At 44.0% G+C, this 14,573-nt stretch overlaps 1 protein-coding gene across 1 annotated transcript in view; it reads right to left on the bottom strand.

The window, feature by feature from the left end:
- Positions 1–3,849: 3,849 nt before the first annotated feature.
- KLF13 (Kruppel like factor 13) overlaps positions 3,850–14,573 on the bottom strand; it is a 54,479-nt gene continuing 43,755 nt past the window's right edge. Inside the window, exon 3 of the mRNA XM_044980925.1 lies at positions 3,850–5,160. Coding sequence (XP_044836860.1) covers positions 4,868–5,160 — 293 coding nt within the window. The 3' untranslated portion in view covers positions 3,850–4,867. The remainder of the gene's footprint in view (positions 5,161–14,573) is intronic.

The following is a 14,573-nucleotide window of genomic DNA, read 5'->3' as shown; positions in this document are numbered from 1 at the left end:
TTTGGGGGTAAACAAGCACTATTTAGTTATGTTCTCTTCCACCTGCTGGCTATATAGTCATCCCCAACGCTTAAAAATATATAAACCCATTATACTGCTCACCGTCATATCTACACATGAGCATCTATACGCACAAACATGAGGCATATGGGAGTAACAGAGCACCAGAAAGTCAGTTTGTGGGCATCAGTTGGTGAAATTAGCAACGCAAGTGGCTATGAGAAGGCAAGCTTTAAATATAGAGTCTTATTTTCCTTATTCTTTGTTCATAAAGCATGTCTCAAAACATAACACAATTCACGCAGTACAAAACTTAGAACTCACATCAGATACTCTGACTGGACAAAGCCAGGTGTGAAATCGAATGAGGACTTCATGAGCTCTCACATGGCCATTTCCTATACCTGATGCTATACTGGCTATATAAAACATACAAAAAGCATTGAACTTCTTGATACACGGTAATGAGGGTTTAAAGCTGTACAGAAGTTTGCAAGGCTAGAATGTATTGCAAGTAATAATGCAGTAAAGAAGGTAGGGTACATAGAGAAAACACATCATCTTATACAGAAATTAGGTGTTCCTATCAAACATAGGCTTTTGTTGTTTTGTTATAAATATATACCTTTACCATTACCCAATGTAAACAAAGAAATGCTATAAAGGCAAGGAGCCAACTAGTTTGCAGACTTTAAGGATGTGGGGGCACCTCATATGACACAGCCCAGCTGCCTAGAGCTTACCATGCTGGATTCCTTTCTAAGAAGCAGGACAGGAAACTGAAGTTTTATGGCCATTAATGCACTTTGGGTTTTCCACAGAGGGAAGTTAAACTATGTCCAATGGATCATACTGCAATTTTCTGGTAACTAGAATAAATTTGTATATTTAAAAGTATCTGAGTGGAAACCCATGGAGGGAACAAACTACTGTCCTCAAATCGTGCTGGTTCCAGCTCAACAACAAAATTAACTCCTTAATGTTGATAAAACAGAAAGCAGAGTTTATATCAAACTGTGTGTAGTTTACAGTCAATCAGACTTCAGTTTATTTTAATGGACGTTTAATGGAGAACCACAGCAATCTTTACAATTTCCAAGAAAACTAAAACGATCATTTTCAATGTTGTAGGCTCTTCTTACATCATGGCACTTCAGTTTAACTACAGCAAAAGAAGCTAGGACCTGGGCTGGGGACAACTGTAAACAAATCCTAAGGGTTTTATTGTTTGCTGCTATTAATGAATTTATTGTTGAATAAAAACAAAAATTTAAAATCTCAAGGCAATTTCATTGTTCAGGACCAGCCATATCAGCTGAGTGCTTGGGTCTCTCTGCTTGGAAGGAAGGAAATAAACACTTGACATGGAGCAGTGGACAGAATTTGTACCTAGCCAAAGCAGTGTATCCTGAATGTGCAGTTTGGGTGTAGTAATGGGAGACTAGTTTTTAAGTGAGAATGTTGGATAAAACCACAAAAGGTTTGGCCTTTGGGGGTCCGTGTGGATAAACATCCAGATTTCAAATGTTTTATCTGAACAGTCTAGGCTACGTGAGTCTGCAAAAACTGAGGAATGAGAACGGAATCTTATGATATTGCTGCCACTTCTGCTTCTGGACAAATGCTGGAGAAACCAAAACTGTCCCTTTAGCTAAGAGAATCTTGAGAGAGGTGCTGTTCAGATTCAGTTCTAAAACAACCAATGGATTGGATTGTGGGGAAGGGATTCTTCACTGTATCTCTGAATCAATTTGCTGATCCATTAACAGATGCACTAGTGTGGGTCGCTATTAAACTGGCATTAACAAGAACCTAAATGTTCATAATATTTATGGCCACTAATGTAGAAAGCATTTAATGTCAGTTTTGAAACTCTAGCCAGGGTCTTAACGCATGACACATCTGAATATTAACTACAACATTTTATCTCTGATGTGGAAGAAATTCAAAGGTTTTGAAGGTTTGACACAGATACTGCCCCAGTTTAAGAATAAAATTGTTCTCATGGCTTTTCTCATGAGATTATTTGGTTGAGTTGGGAATTCCATTGAGAACAGCTTGCATTCAACATTTTTGCTTCCATCTAACGTTACAGAATGAATCCAAATATTTTTGAGAGCAGGTAGATAAAAGCTACAGTTTGTTTGGGTGAAAGATTTATTCAGAACGGTTTTACTATGCTCTTCCAGTGCTGCTAGAGCAGTAGGGACAAACTTTTGCTGTAGCTAGACTGAGACTGTCAAAGCATTTTGCTTATAAACTAATCCGTATCTTTACATGAGTTACCTTAATTCTTAGTATACCTGATAAACTTGAATTTTGCCTTCAGTGATAGGTCAAGAACCTGTTTTAAATCAATGTCACCATGTATTATAATGGATGGAATTGAATTGTATTCTGCAACAGAACTAAGAAGAAAATAATGCTTTCTTTGGAGATGATAAAGCATACCCGATTGAAGCCATAACACATAAAGGCCATCACTTTTTTGATGAGTACTTTGTAATCATCCTTTGTTTTCAGTTTTGTTTCCTGTATCATTAACCCTATAGTAAGATTTATTCATGATTAGAGAAATATTTTTACACTTAATGAACTGTTTATAGAGTGTGTGCATTAGGCACAACTGACCTGTACAATTCTCTAAGCTAGTTGTCTTTATTGTCCCTTTACTAACTACAGCACAAAAGCACTCTTATGAGCTGCAAAAACCATCGGAAAGTGAATTCCTGCTACCTGAATTGTATTAAAATGTTAACGTTGTGTATTTTATCAGAAGAGATTACAACAGTTGTAACTAGGGAGGTAAATGAACATGGCTTTTTCTAAACCAACAGTGTGTAGGCAACTCATCATACAAGTTAAACAATAATCGGACTTCTATCAAAAGGCTTTTTCCATCCATCATATGAAACCAGAATGTCCAGCCTTATGTGATTTTACAATTCAATAGAAAAAATTGTTTTTGTAAAGGTGAAGTTTAAAACAAATATACACAAAAATACTGAAATATCTGCACTTTAACCTGTATTTAAGTAGTTACCAATCATACAACTGAAAGAGCGCTTGGAATTATCAACAATGTAAATGGTATGCAAGTACCTATGAAACTACATACAAATCTATAATGTAATAGCCTCTCACAGTTAATATACAGTACAAATTTTTTTAAAAACCTAGTAAAATTGGATCAATGCAAAGCAGCAAGTAAGATATGGATCAAGACTCCTTTGGAATGTGGAGGCATTCACTTTATATCAAACAGCAGGTTTGGTGTATTGAGTTTCTTTTCACTGTGCTACACTTGACTGCATTTATTCTTTACAGTAATGTGAAAAAAATCCAAAACCAAAAGCACCTGAATTTTTAATATGCACCATCTGAACCAGCCAATCCAAACAAAGTATATTTTCTGACAATGAGGTCTCTGTGACATCACAATATTCTGGTCCTTTGCTATATGATATACCATTTATAAAGCACAGATATATACCCGATAAAGTGGTCTAGTATTAAAAATGGATAGAAAAATCACAACTCCCCTTTTTAATATACAATTTCTCATAGGTGAAGGGGACATTGCTTTATGGAATGCTGCTTTACAGGTGAAAGAGAAGCCTGAAGTATTTTTTGAGCTAAAACACCATTTTTGTAACACTTTTTTAAAAATGCATGTTTTTTGTTTCCTTTTTATCGGTGACCACAGTTATGATGCAACAGTGTACAGAAACTTTGTCTTAAGCAATTTCTTTGTGTTAGCATCCAGCTGTACAGTAGGTAAGTACCTTGATAAAAGTTTTGATGGGCATTGGTTCAGCTACAATGTTTTCTCTGTTCTTTTTTTTTTTAAAGGGGTGGGGGGGAGTTGTTCAAGTCAATGTGGTTTGCTTTAATATTTCGTTGTCCCATATTTGATAGGCAGTGCAGAGAATGCTTATAACTTAGACAGATAGAAGACAAAATGCCGCCAAAATTCCATACCACCTTGCTGGAAAAGCTGTTACCCAGTGTAAATGTGTTTCCTTGTGTTTAGATTCTTTGATTAAGGCATCTCATTTAGAAATCTTTCTTGGAAGTTAATCTAGCTTTAAAAAGAAAAGTTTATCCAACTCGGACAGGAAGATTTTTGCAACAGGAAGTTGGCTTTTGGAGCATCTGTGGTGAGAAATGAAAGGATTGCTTGCTCTCAAAAGCAAAGGGCAGCTGCATGAAAAAGTGGGCCCCCCAAAGGTAGGATGTAACTGAAATCAAACAATAAAAGAGCCTGGCACTAACTTCCAGTACTAGTTTTTGTTTTTTTCCCCACGTGTGTGGAAAAAATCCTAACAAAATGCTTCTGAGTGCAAATATATTTACCGAGTAAGGTTGTGGCAAAGGTATGTCTTCATTGTACTTACTGTGTAATATAAATAGCCATCCCTGAGAAAGGAGGGGGGGGGGAGAGAAATCCCAACACAACTGAATTGTAACTGTATATATGCTTGTGTTGTGCAATCCGATCTCTCAAAATTGCTCGGACACCTGAGGTGAATTATAGATGGTTGTTTTTTTTTTTAAGGTTTTCTGGTTTTTTTTATATATAAACAACAATCAAGAGCATCTGTTTATGGCTGTAAAACGTATGAAATATTGAGGCAGCAGGAGCCACTAAGTGGGACATTAAGATCCATCTGTCCGTGAGGTTAGACCAGCCACCTGTTTGGCGAGGTGAAGAGTTCTTGTTTTGAAGTTGCAGTGAGAGGCAGCTACTTACTGATTTGAAAAAAAACAAAACAAAATAAGCAACAGTTTTAAAACTGTGTGCAACACAAATTCAACTCCACAATAAGTGTCAGAGGCAAAGTGCTGACATCCAGTGCAGGTAGGTTTACGGGGAGCTGGCGGGGCTGATGGTGGGGCTTGATGCATCCGAACGGCTATAGTCACTGACGGACCCCGTTCTGGAGCTGCTGCCGCTCCGCCTCTTGAGCATGCTGGGGTGGAAGTTGGCATGACGACGGGCGTGCTTCGTCAGGTGGTCGCTGCGCATGAAACGTTTCTCGCAGAGAGGGCAGCCGAACTTCTTCTCTCCAGTGTGAGTGCGGTAGTGCCGGGCCAGTTCGTCGGAGCGGGCAAATTTCTTGTTGCATTCTTGCCAGCTGCATTCAAAAGGCCTCTCTCCTGCAAAAAGAATGACATGGTCTTTGTAATTACAAGGGCCAGCAATGCAAGCACAATGTTTCTCGCGTTTCTGTAGGAAAGAGGAAAAATGTGGGAGGTGGGGATGGAGTGGATGTCATTCCTCCCAGAGGGAGGCAGATAAAAGGTCTATTTGTTGTATAGGAGGCTGCTGTTGCATTCCAAATTATTGGGAGTTCCAAATAACAAGTGACTCTAGTGAATGGTTTGATCTTCAGAGGTGCGGAGCACCTGCCACTCTCAGTGAAGGCAAGGACAGCCGTGGGAGCTCATCCTACGTAACTATGGCCCACCCTATATAACTATGGACTTTATTGATCCTATCTGCACTGCCTGTGCATCTGCGGAGCACTCTCTGAACCCCCAGAGTTTGGGGTTATGGTCAGAGGCAGGAGTTGACTTTGATAGTGACTGAGAGATGATGGGGAGGGTGGTGATAGGTCGTGAAGAGCCTTGAGATTTAAGACAGGTAGTTTATGTTTGATGTGATAGAAAAAAGGCAGCCAGTGAAAGGATATTCCAAAAGATGAATTTTCTGTTCCAAGATTCTAAGGCCATAAGGGACCATTATAATGATCTAGTCCGACCTCCTGCAGAAGATAGGCAATAGAATTTCACCAACTGATTTTTGCATCACGCCCTTAACTCCTGGTTGAGCTACAGCATCACTGTAGGCTACCTTTAGCAGCTACAGGTGTGAATCCCAGTTTGCATTAAACATACTTGCCCTAGCTCTGCTCAAGCTAGCACGCTAAAATACCATTGTAGACACAGTAGCATGGGCAGCAGCAAGTGTCATATACACGAGGTTCTGGGGGGTGTCGTACTCGGGATGCCTAGTGTGAGTATGTCTAACACGAGCTGGTAATTATACCCCTAGTTCCCAGTGTAGACATACCCTTAAAAAGACAGGCAGTCTTGATGTACTACATCTTTGATATTGCTGGGGCAAGTAGCACTGATAACAGGCCAGATAAAAGTACTGATAAATGACCCCTCATGGGATTTTAAGAGGCATCTCTGATTAGCGAGAATAGGATTATATCTCCCATGCACAAGGAGCGACGATCATGTTCATGCTAATCAGGATGCATGCTTCATCTTCTGCAGACGGAGCTGAGAACTTGTTCCCTTAATGGGTGAGGGCAAAGGTGAGCTGAAATCATGGGGATGCCTCCATGCAGCAGGAGATACCAAATGCTTCAGCATTTAAATAATAAACAAAGCACATACTCCATGTTTCATGACCACCAGGTCTATGTTGTCTGGTAAGCATATAAGTTTTTCACCTTCTCAATTATATCAAGCTCACATTTGTTCCTGTGACAGTATCTCTGGATTTTTAATCAACTCAGACTACAAAAGAAGGAGGTACATGCTAGCCCCCCCCCCCCACACACACACATTTTTTTCCACATAGTATTGAGCTGGGGAGATTTAGTATCACCACCAACCCCAGTGGGATCATGCCCACTGCAGCTCTGGGTCCCAGCACCTTGCCTGCTGCGTCTGCGACGTGCTCAGCCCCCCCACTGGGTTGCAGAGCTGAGGTTGGCTCCTTTGTTCAGACATTGTGACCTGGCGCACAGTATTGCAGTGCCCCTGAGGGCACATCCGCTCATCTGCCCCTCCATTGATGGAGACAGAGGAGCAGATGGGCAAAATCTGAGTGAGTGGTGCTGCAACCTAGCACACAGGGATCACAGTACCACTCACGTTTGGCTGCCCCCCACTTTGAACAGGCCGAACCTGAGTGGTGCGGTGATGCCCAGGTGCCAGGTCCCAACACTATTCTGGGGTCCCTCTCCAACAAGGGACTTGGGGGAACTGCCCCTTTTTCCACCATCACTGTTACCCTCTGGCAACCCTGCTAGCTATGATACACACTATGTGTAACGTGCATAAGGTTGCAGGCGCCACTGGTGCAGACACTGTGAAATGCTAATAAAGCAAGATGTACATGAACAGAAAAGTGTGAAACTCTGCCCTAAACATAAGTGGTTATGTTAAAAGGAGCACCCAGCCAGCACATTCATGTAGCTCTGATGGCTAACAAAGCTTAGCCGATATTCAACCCCCAAAAACACAGCCTCTTTCTAATCCTCCTCTCCATATATCACAAGACTAGCCAGCTCTGCTGTATGACCCAGTTTCAGCAAATCCACAGGCAACATTATGACATCTGAGCATCACTTTATTTTCCATTTTGGGAGTGGGGAAGGAATCTTCTAGGGACCCCTCATTTTTCTCTTAATTCCACAACTCAAGGGCCCCGTGTGAGATTGACCCATGTTAGCTGATGAGTGCTAGATGCAAAGACCATAAACCCCCCACTCCTTGGATCGGGCAAGAGTTGTACATTTCAGTGATGCAAGGTATATATTATTTCTTCCCTCCCTTGCCCCACCACCATGCTCCTAGAACAGGGGTCTCAAACACGCGGCCCGCAGGCCACATGCAGCCCACAAAGTTATTTTCTGTGGTCCGTGAGCTCCTCACGCCCCCCCCCTTGCCCTCCCCCAGCCTTTACCTAGAGCGGTTCCAGCTGGGTGCGCACTGGAGGCAGGGCAGGCTCCCTGCCTGCCTTGCCCTGCCCTGCCCCCGCGCTACTCCGGGAAGCGGAAAGAACGTGGGGGAAGAGAGGCGCAGGGGGCGTGTTGATGTTGCTTCAAGCACCACCCCCAGCAGTTCCCATTGGCCGTGGTTCCCTGTTCCTGGCCAATGGGAGCTGCTGGGGGCGGTGCCTGATGCAACAGCAACACACGCCCCTGTGCCCTTGCTCCCCGACGTTCCAGCCACTTCCCAGAGCAGCACGGGGGCAGGGCCAGAGCCCACCCCCCCGGACCCCTCCTGCAGTCGAACCCCCTGCCTTGTGCCCCTTGCTGCACCCCGACCCACTGCCACACCCCTCCTGCACCCCAACCCACTGCCCTGAGCACCCTGCTGCCTCCACACCCCTCCTGCACCACAGCCCCCTTCCCTGAGCTGCCTGCCAACCCCCTGCCCTGAACCCCCTCCTGCACCCCAGTCCCCTTCCCTGACCCCCTGCCCTGAGCCCCCTGCTGCACCCCACACCCCTCCTGAACCCCAACCCCCTTCCCTGCACCTGATCCCCTGCCCTCAACCCACTGCCACACCCCGCACCCCTCCTGAGCCCCCTGCCACACCACTCCTGCAACCTGATCCCCTGCCCTGACCACCTGCCACACCACTCAACCCTCCTGCACCCCCCACCAACTCCCTGCCCTGAGCTCCCTGCTGCACCCCTCCTGCACCCCAACCCCCTGTCCTGACCCCCTGCCACACCCCTCATCCCTCCTGTGCCCCCTGGGGGCAGGGAGGGGGCGGAGTTGGGGTGGGGATTTCGGGGACAGGGTTGGAAGGGGGCAGGGAAGAGGCAGGGCAGGGGCGGGGCCTCGTGGAAGGGGTGAGTGGGGGCAGGGCCGAGGGCGGCGGGGGGAGGTGTCAGTAATGCGGCTCTTGGTCACTTGAGTTTGAGACCCCCTGTGCTAGAAGCATGTTTTCCCAGCCACTGCCACACTGGGGAGCAAGGGACACATTCATTTTCTGTTTAATTCTTGCATGACCCTGTGAAATATTCTAAGTGGTCTCCTGTCTAATTTTTCTTTTTGCTTTCCCTCTGAGTACACTGCACATGTTTTACTATGATAGATACGCTTTAACATTTCCATTAGCTCTGCTTTTCATGTGTGTGTGTAAGGGGAAGGGTGTGTTTTCTGTTTCAGTATTGCTCTTGCTGGGCCTGGAGGAAGCTTTTGATCTCTTTATCGCCCAGACTAATTTCTTAGTGTGTGTTTTCATAGCAACCAGAATCAGCAAATGCTGTTGGCAGGGAAGACTTTCTCCACTCAATGGCTGCTTTTAGATAGTGAAGGGAAATGCCTGACCATGAAGAAAAAACAAAATGGTATCTCACCTATAGATCAACTAGCTCACAATCAGCTGCTATTTTCTATGTCCAGTGTTTAGTACCATGCAGCAGGCACAATGCCTCTAGCAGCCCTGGAATGCTAGCATAGCTGCTCCTTCACATTTGGAAAGGATGCTGTGTTCGCTCTTTGTTCCCTTCCTCCCCACCTCCCTTCAGCCAGCTGCCTTGACCAGCACGGAGTCCCTCTGGGTAGAAGAGACCCCAGGTCCTGGAGCTTAGAAGTAGAATAGTACCTGGCCCATTGGGCACTCATAGAGAGCCAGTCATTATGGGCCAGAATATGACATCTGTCCACATGGCCAGCCTGAGCTAATAGAGGTGCATGACAACAATTATAGTGAGGACGATGGGCATTAGAGCAATAAAAACGGTGATGCTTGAATATTCCCGAGGGTATAGAAGGAGAGGATCTTCCTCCACTAGCCCCTGTACTCTTCCTTTCCATGCCCTCTTTTCCCCCTCCTTCCAGTTCAACCTTCCTAGCCCCCATTTCAGTCCTCCCTCGTCATGTCAAAGTTTGACTACTTTTCTTTCTGTAGCTGCCCCAAAGTTTCTTGGCCTGGTGGAGTCACCTTTCCCAACCATGACTGGCAGACAGGGTTGCTTCTAGGGATTGTTAGTTTTCTAAAATGCTTCCCAACTCTGGGGTAAGTCCTCCTTAAAGAAAAACTCCACAGTGAAGGAGCCCTGGATGCCTAATGTAAAGAAACCAAACTCATTACTCTTTATAAACATCAGCATGAGGGCAGGAGCAAAGCTGTCTTTGGGTATTAATTAAGGTGAGTCCTAGCTGCAGTACTTCTTCCAAAACCACATATGGAAATTCTCAGGCTGCCATCAGTCTCCTCCTCTCACACAGAAAAGAGAAGTGGTTTTCTGTGCAGGTAGGTTATATAAGTGGCCTTTTACTGGCAGTAAAGCAATCAACAGAACTGGAAATTATATGACTTGATTGCTTAATTGTATGAGGGAACATGCAGCCACGGTACATTTTTCTTGCATAAGCATTACCCCATGGACACAGTGTTCTCTCCAAACAGCTTTCAGTACTAAAGTAGCTCTCTCCTTTGTGTTCTGTGAAGCAAATCCTGCAACCCTAGCTCACGCAACGCTGAAGCTAATGAGAGTTTTGCCTTAGTAACAAACTGCAGGGTTTGGCCCTAAAGATTAGTGTAGAAATATTGCATGGTGACTGAAAACTAGTGTAACAAGTGAAGAATGTGTATATATTCTTCAAACTGTACCATGGCTACCTGAGAATCCTTTTGCTAACAGGGATCGTTATGGACATTGGTAGCAGATCTTGCCACACACAAAAAAGAAGTCAATCCCGAAAGATGAACTGCAAGGGTTTAAAAAAAAACACCTCGTACGCAGGCTCCTCAGAGAGGAAATAGGTGCATGGCTATCTTACAAGGTATGGAATATTCAACAACAATTTAAATAAGTTGGATCCCAGAGATCCTAATAAATCTGAACTGCAACCTCTCTTGGTCCTCTGACAGAGCACATAACATCATCCAGCTTGTGTCTGGAGTTACAGCATTAAAGTATGGGACAGATGGAAAAATAACACATTGGAGAGCTAAATTCAACGGATCTTAATTCAAAATTACACCAGCAGGAACATTCTGGCTTCTTCCTGAACGCCAAACAGGCCAAAGGGAAAAACTGTGCTAAGCTCTTGTGTGCCCTGTTGTGTTCTGGAAATCTGAAACCCTCACTGTGTAAATGTGAGGTGCGGTGCTGGGCGTTATCTTGCTATAGAAACGGTGAGAGAAACTTGTCTCTGCTTCTGAAAAGGATTTAGAAGCAAGTAGGGTCAGTTTTAACAGGGGTTCATGTAAATTGTGTCTGAAACCACCCTTGTATGATGATTTCATTTGAGAAATCTGTGTTATATGTAATTACACGTGCTACACATCATCATGGGAGATAAGAAATACAGAAGTGGGCCAGATGATGGCCTCTATTAAGTCTGATTTGTGCCACTCTGTAGTACATAGCTGACTTTAAACCTGGTATATGTCCAGCTGAGGATTCTCCTTGCATGCCACTATCCTTTGTAGTCCTTAGTGCAGGGGGTACGAACAGATTCAGGCTGATCCTAAATTGCTGGAATATCCCTTAGGAGGTCATTGCAGTCAGTGTAACTCAGAGCAACTTGGAGGCTGTTCTAAGTTGTGCCAGGGCCCAGCTGGCCCCAGGTTCAGGGGACAAGGGGGTACAAAACCACATCTGCCCCACTTCTCAAGTCCTTTCATGGAGCACTGCTCAGGCAGACCCAAGTTTCTAGCCCTAGTGTGTGCAAGTGTTTAAGGTTTCGCTAAAAGCCACTGTTTGTACACTAAGGGTTACGGCTTTGAGTGTGCAGCTGACACATTTACCCTTTCCTGAGAAGGCCAAGAGGAAATGGCAAAACTATTCTGCGCTCAGTAACTTTCATCTGTTTAATTTTTGTTGCTAAAAAGATGATTAATGAAGAAAGAAGGTGGTGTGAATAATGCATCCTCTGATCAACTTTCTAACGCCCCTGAGGCTCACGGCCACATCCCTCTCTCTCAATATTTAACAGCCTCGCTATTTCTGCCTTATCCCTCCTCAGAAAGACTCTTGTTTTGTTCCCCTGTGACCTGCCACAAGCTGAGGAGTTGAGAAGGGCCAACTTGCATCATGGCATTAGCCATCTGCAGATGGTGACAGCACAACTGAGCTGCTTGCAGCCTGATTCCATGTGGATTGTTAACTATATGCAGTGGAGGGATATCTTATGTGGCAATGTGCCACATGATAGGCATGGTGGAGGATGGTCTCTAAGGCGCATGTGTGCTCAGAGAAGCTGCTTTAAGTTTCACCAACTTAGCTGGACAGTTGCTTCTTCAAGTGCCCAGAATCTGCACAGAGTCTAGAAAAGAGGCCAGTGAGTTTGTGCAAGCTTAAAAAAGAAAAAAAATCTACAACTAACTGAGCTGCCAAGACAGACTCTGACATTTGGGACATTTTCAGTTTTATAGGACTCATGGTCAAAGATTTGGCAATCAGAACTGCCCCATTAAAAATGGAACAGCTGTCAACCCTAAGGCTTAGAGCATTATTAAATCTAAACCTAATTACATGGAGGTTCACATGCTTATAACTTAATATCTTGACTTAGCTTATGACAGCTTCTGCTGGTCATGTTTGCTGCCCAGAACACACAGAGCAAGTATGTGCTCTCCAAAGAAGTTCTATTTATCCTGAATTCCCTGAGACATCTCAGCTGGAGGCTTGGTGACCAAAAAGCCAGAAATTTTGGTTCCAAAGTGAACTGTAATCTGGTCATTTAGTTCATGGAAGGGAATTGCATGTTGTCATCAAAACAGAGTGAGAAACCTGAACACGCCAACTAGCACCATCCTTGTATTAAAAATGTAGAAATTCATAATTTAGTGTTTGGGTTTTTTTGTTTTGTTTTGCAACAGGCCGAGTGGCTGCTGAAGATAGGAGGCAGAGGATCAGTAGAGAAGCAGCTGAAGTGTCCCTCCTCCAAAAGAGGAAATGCTATTCTAGGAAAGAACATTAGACCAATGCAGTCTAGTTTATTGGGTTTGCACTCTGAGTGAACAAAATAATAGACTATTTTTAAAAACTAGTCTTCAAATAACACTGGCATGCACTTGGGAATATTTCCATTGCCACTTCATGCCTGTTTGCATAAAGGCACTTCAAGCTGGTTGAGAAATGAAACCCGTAACCTCCTCAAGGCAACAGAGGTTTTAAAATGTAGCTTTGATGCTATATAATGGTGCTTTCTTTGCAGAGAATCTAAAGGGAAAAAAATAAACTCCCAAATTTCCATATTCCTGTAAGTGGAAACTCATGCATTTCTAAGTTCCAAAATTTATTTTTTCCCCTAGCATTTTCACTTTCTTTGGTTTTCACAATAATTTTGTCAAAACCCAAGATGTATGGATTGGAGATTCTAAGCACACACCAACCCAACTGAGATATTCCCACCAAATACCAGGCCTACCAAGATGTTGACAGGGTTACTTTGATCTTCAGCTCTCCCTATGCAAGAGCAACTACTTGAACTGGAACTGAGCAAGAACTGCAACCACCACCAAAAATCTTCAATTAGTTTCTTGACCTTCTAAATAACTGTGCTTTTGCTGCACTTATAACCATTCTGTGTTTGCTGTGCATGAATGTTCATGCCATCAACTTAGACTGGGATGAATGTTTCTCTAAAAGAGATTTTTCAAAGCTGCAAAACTTCAGCTTTATTTTACTGTGTGTGAGGGTCAGTGCTGAAAGTGTTTGTGTACTTATTCAATGTGAGAGCAGAAATTATACAAGCAACCACCACCGCTCAAATAGTGAATGATGAACACACACTCAGTTACTATGATGATGATAGCCATAATAAGCAATGAAACATTATAATTAGTGCAAAATTCCTACTCTATCCCTAAAATTGCAGTCAGTTCCCCCAAGCGCAAAAGTAAGTAATGACCTTTCCATTTGGTACAGTCCAATGTTGCTTTAAAACGTTAAGACATGACTTGACCAGAGTGGAAGCCCATTCCACCCAAACACTAAATTATGAATTTCTACATTTTTAATACAATGCATCCTCTTAGTGAACTACATCCTCACATTTCCACATATATTCTCTCTTCATTGAAATCCAGCCCTTCTAATACAAGTCTGTCCAATGATCTCATGCGAATCCTGGATCTTATCTCTGTAATAGTGTGATGGGGTGTACCAGCCCTTTGAGGACCCCTGCTGGAGCCCTCATGGTCTTACCACACCCTGTCCCAGAAAAAGAGCAGTGAAGGTGGGTCCTCCAGGCCATCCTAGAAGGCTGCAGGGAAGCAGCCAATCAGAGCGTAGCAGCTCACATAAAAGGTGCTGAACAGGTCAGTTTCTGGTGGGGACCAGAGGAATGAGGAAGGTGTGTTTTGCCGGAGTTCTAGGGCAAACCAGAAGATGGATTTTGGTGACACTGACATTCTGTGAGGAAGAATTTCAGCTCTGAGGTAAGGGTAAAGAGGAAGGGGTTCTGTGGGAAGTGGCCCAGGGAATAACAGCAGCAGCAGCAAGTATTACAGGAAACAACAGGTGGTTGCTATTTATAGGGTCCCTGGGTTGGACCCAGAGTAGTGGGAGGTCCTGGGTCCCCCTGCTGGCATGGTGGCCTAAGCCTTGAGATGGGGATAAGGGTTGTTTAGAGGCCCAAGTGAAGGGCAGGACTTAGTCTCCAGGCAGGAAGTCCTGGGGCACTGCTCTATACCAGGGAACGTGTGGCCTTAAAGCTAGCCCAGAAAGGGCTGAGAACTGAGCCCAAAGACAGGGCTAAAGATACCAAGAAGGGCACAGTGACAGGTCCTGTTGGACTTTTGTTACACTGGAAGAGGTTCATAAACTAGAATCATAGAATATCAGGGTTGGAAGGGAC

The sequence above is a fragment of the Mauremys mutica genome, chromosome 11, assembly GCF_020497125.1.
Source record: "Mauremys mutica isolate MM-2020 ecotype Southern chromosome 11, ASM2049712v1, whole genome shotgun sequence".
Classification (NCBI taxonomy): domain Eukaryota; kingdom Metazoa; phylum Chordata; order Testudines; family Geoemydidae; genus Mauremys; species Mauremys mutica.
This window is presented reverse-complemented; position numbering and strand designations above follow the sequence as displayed.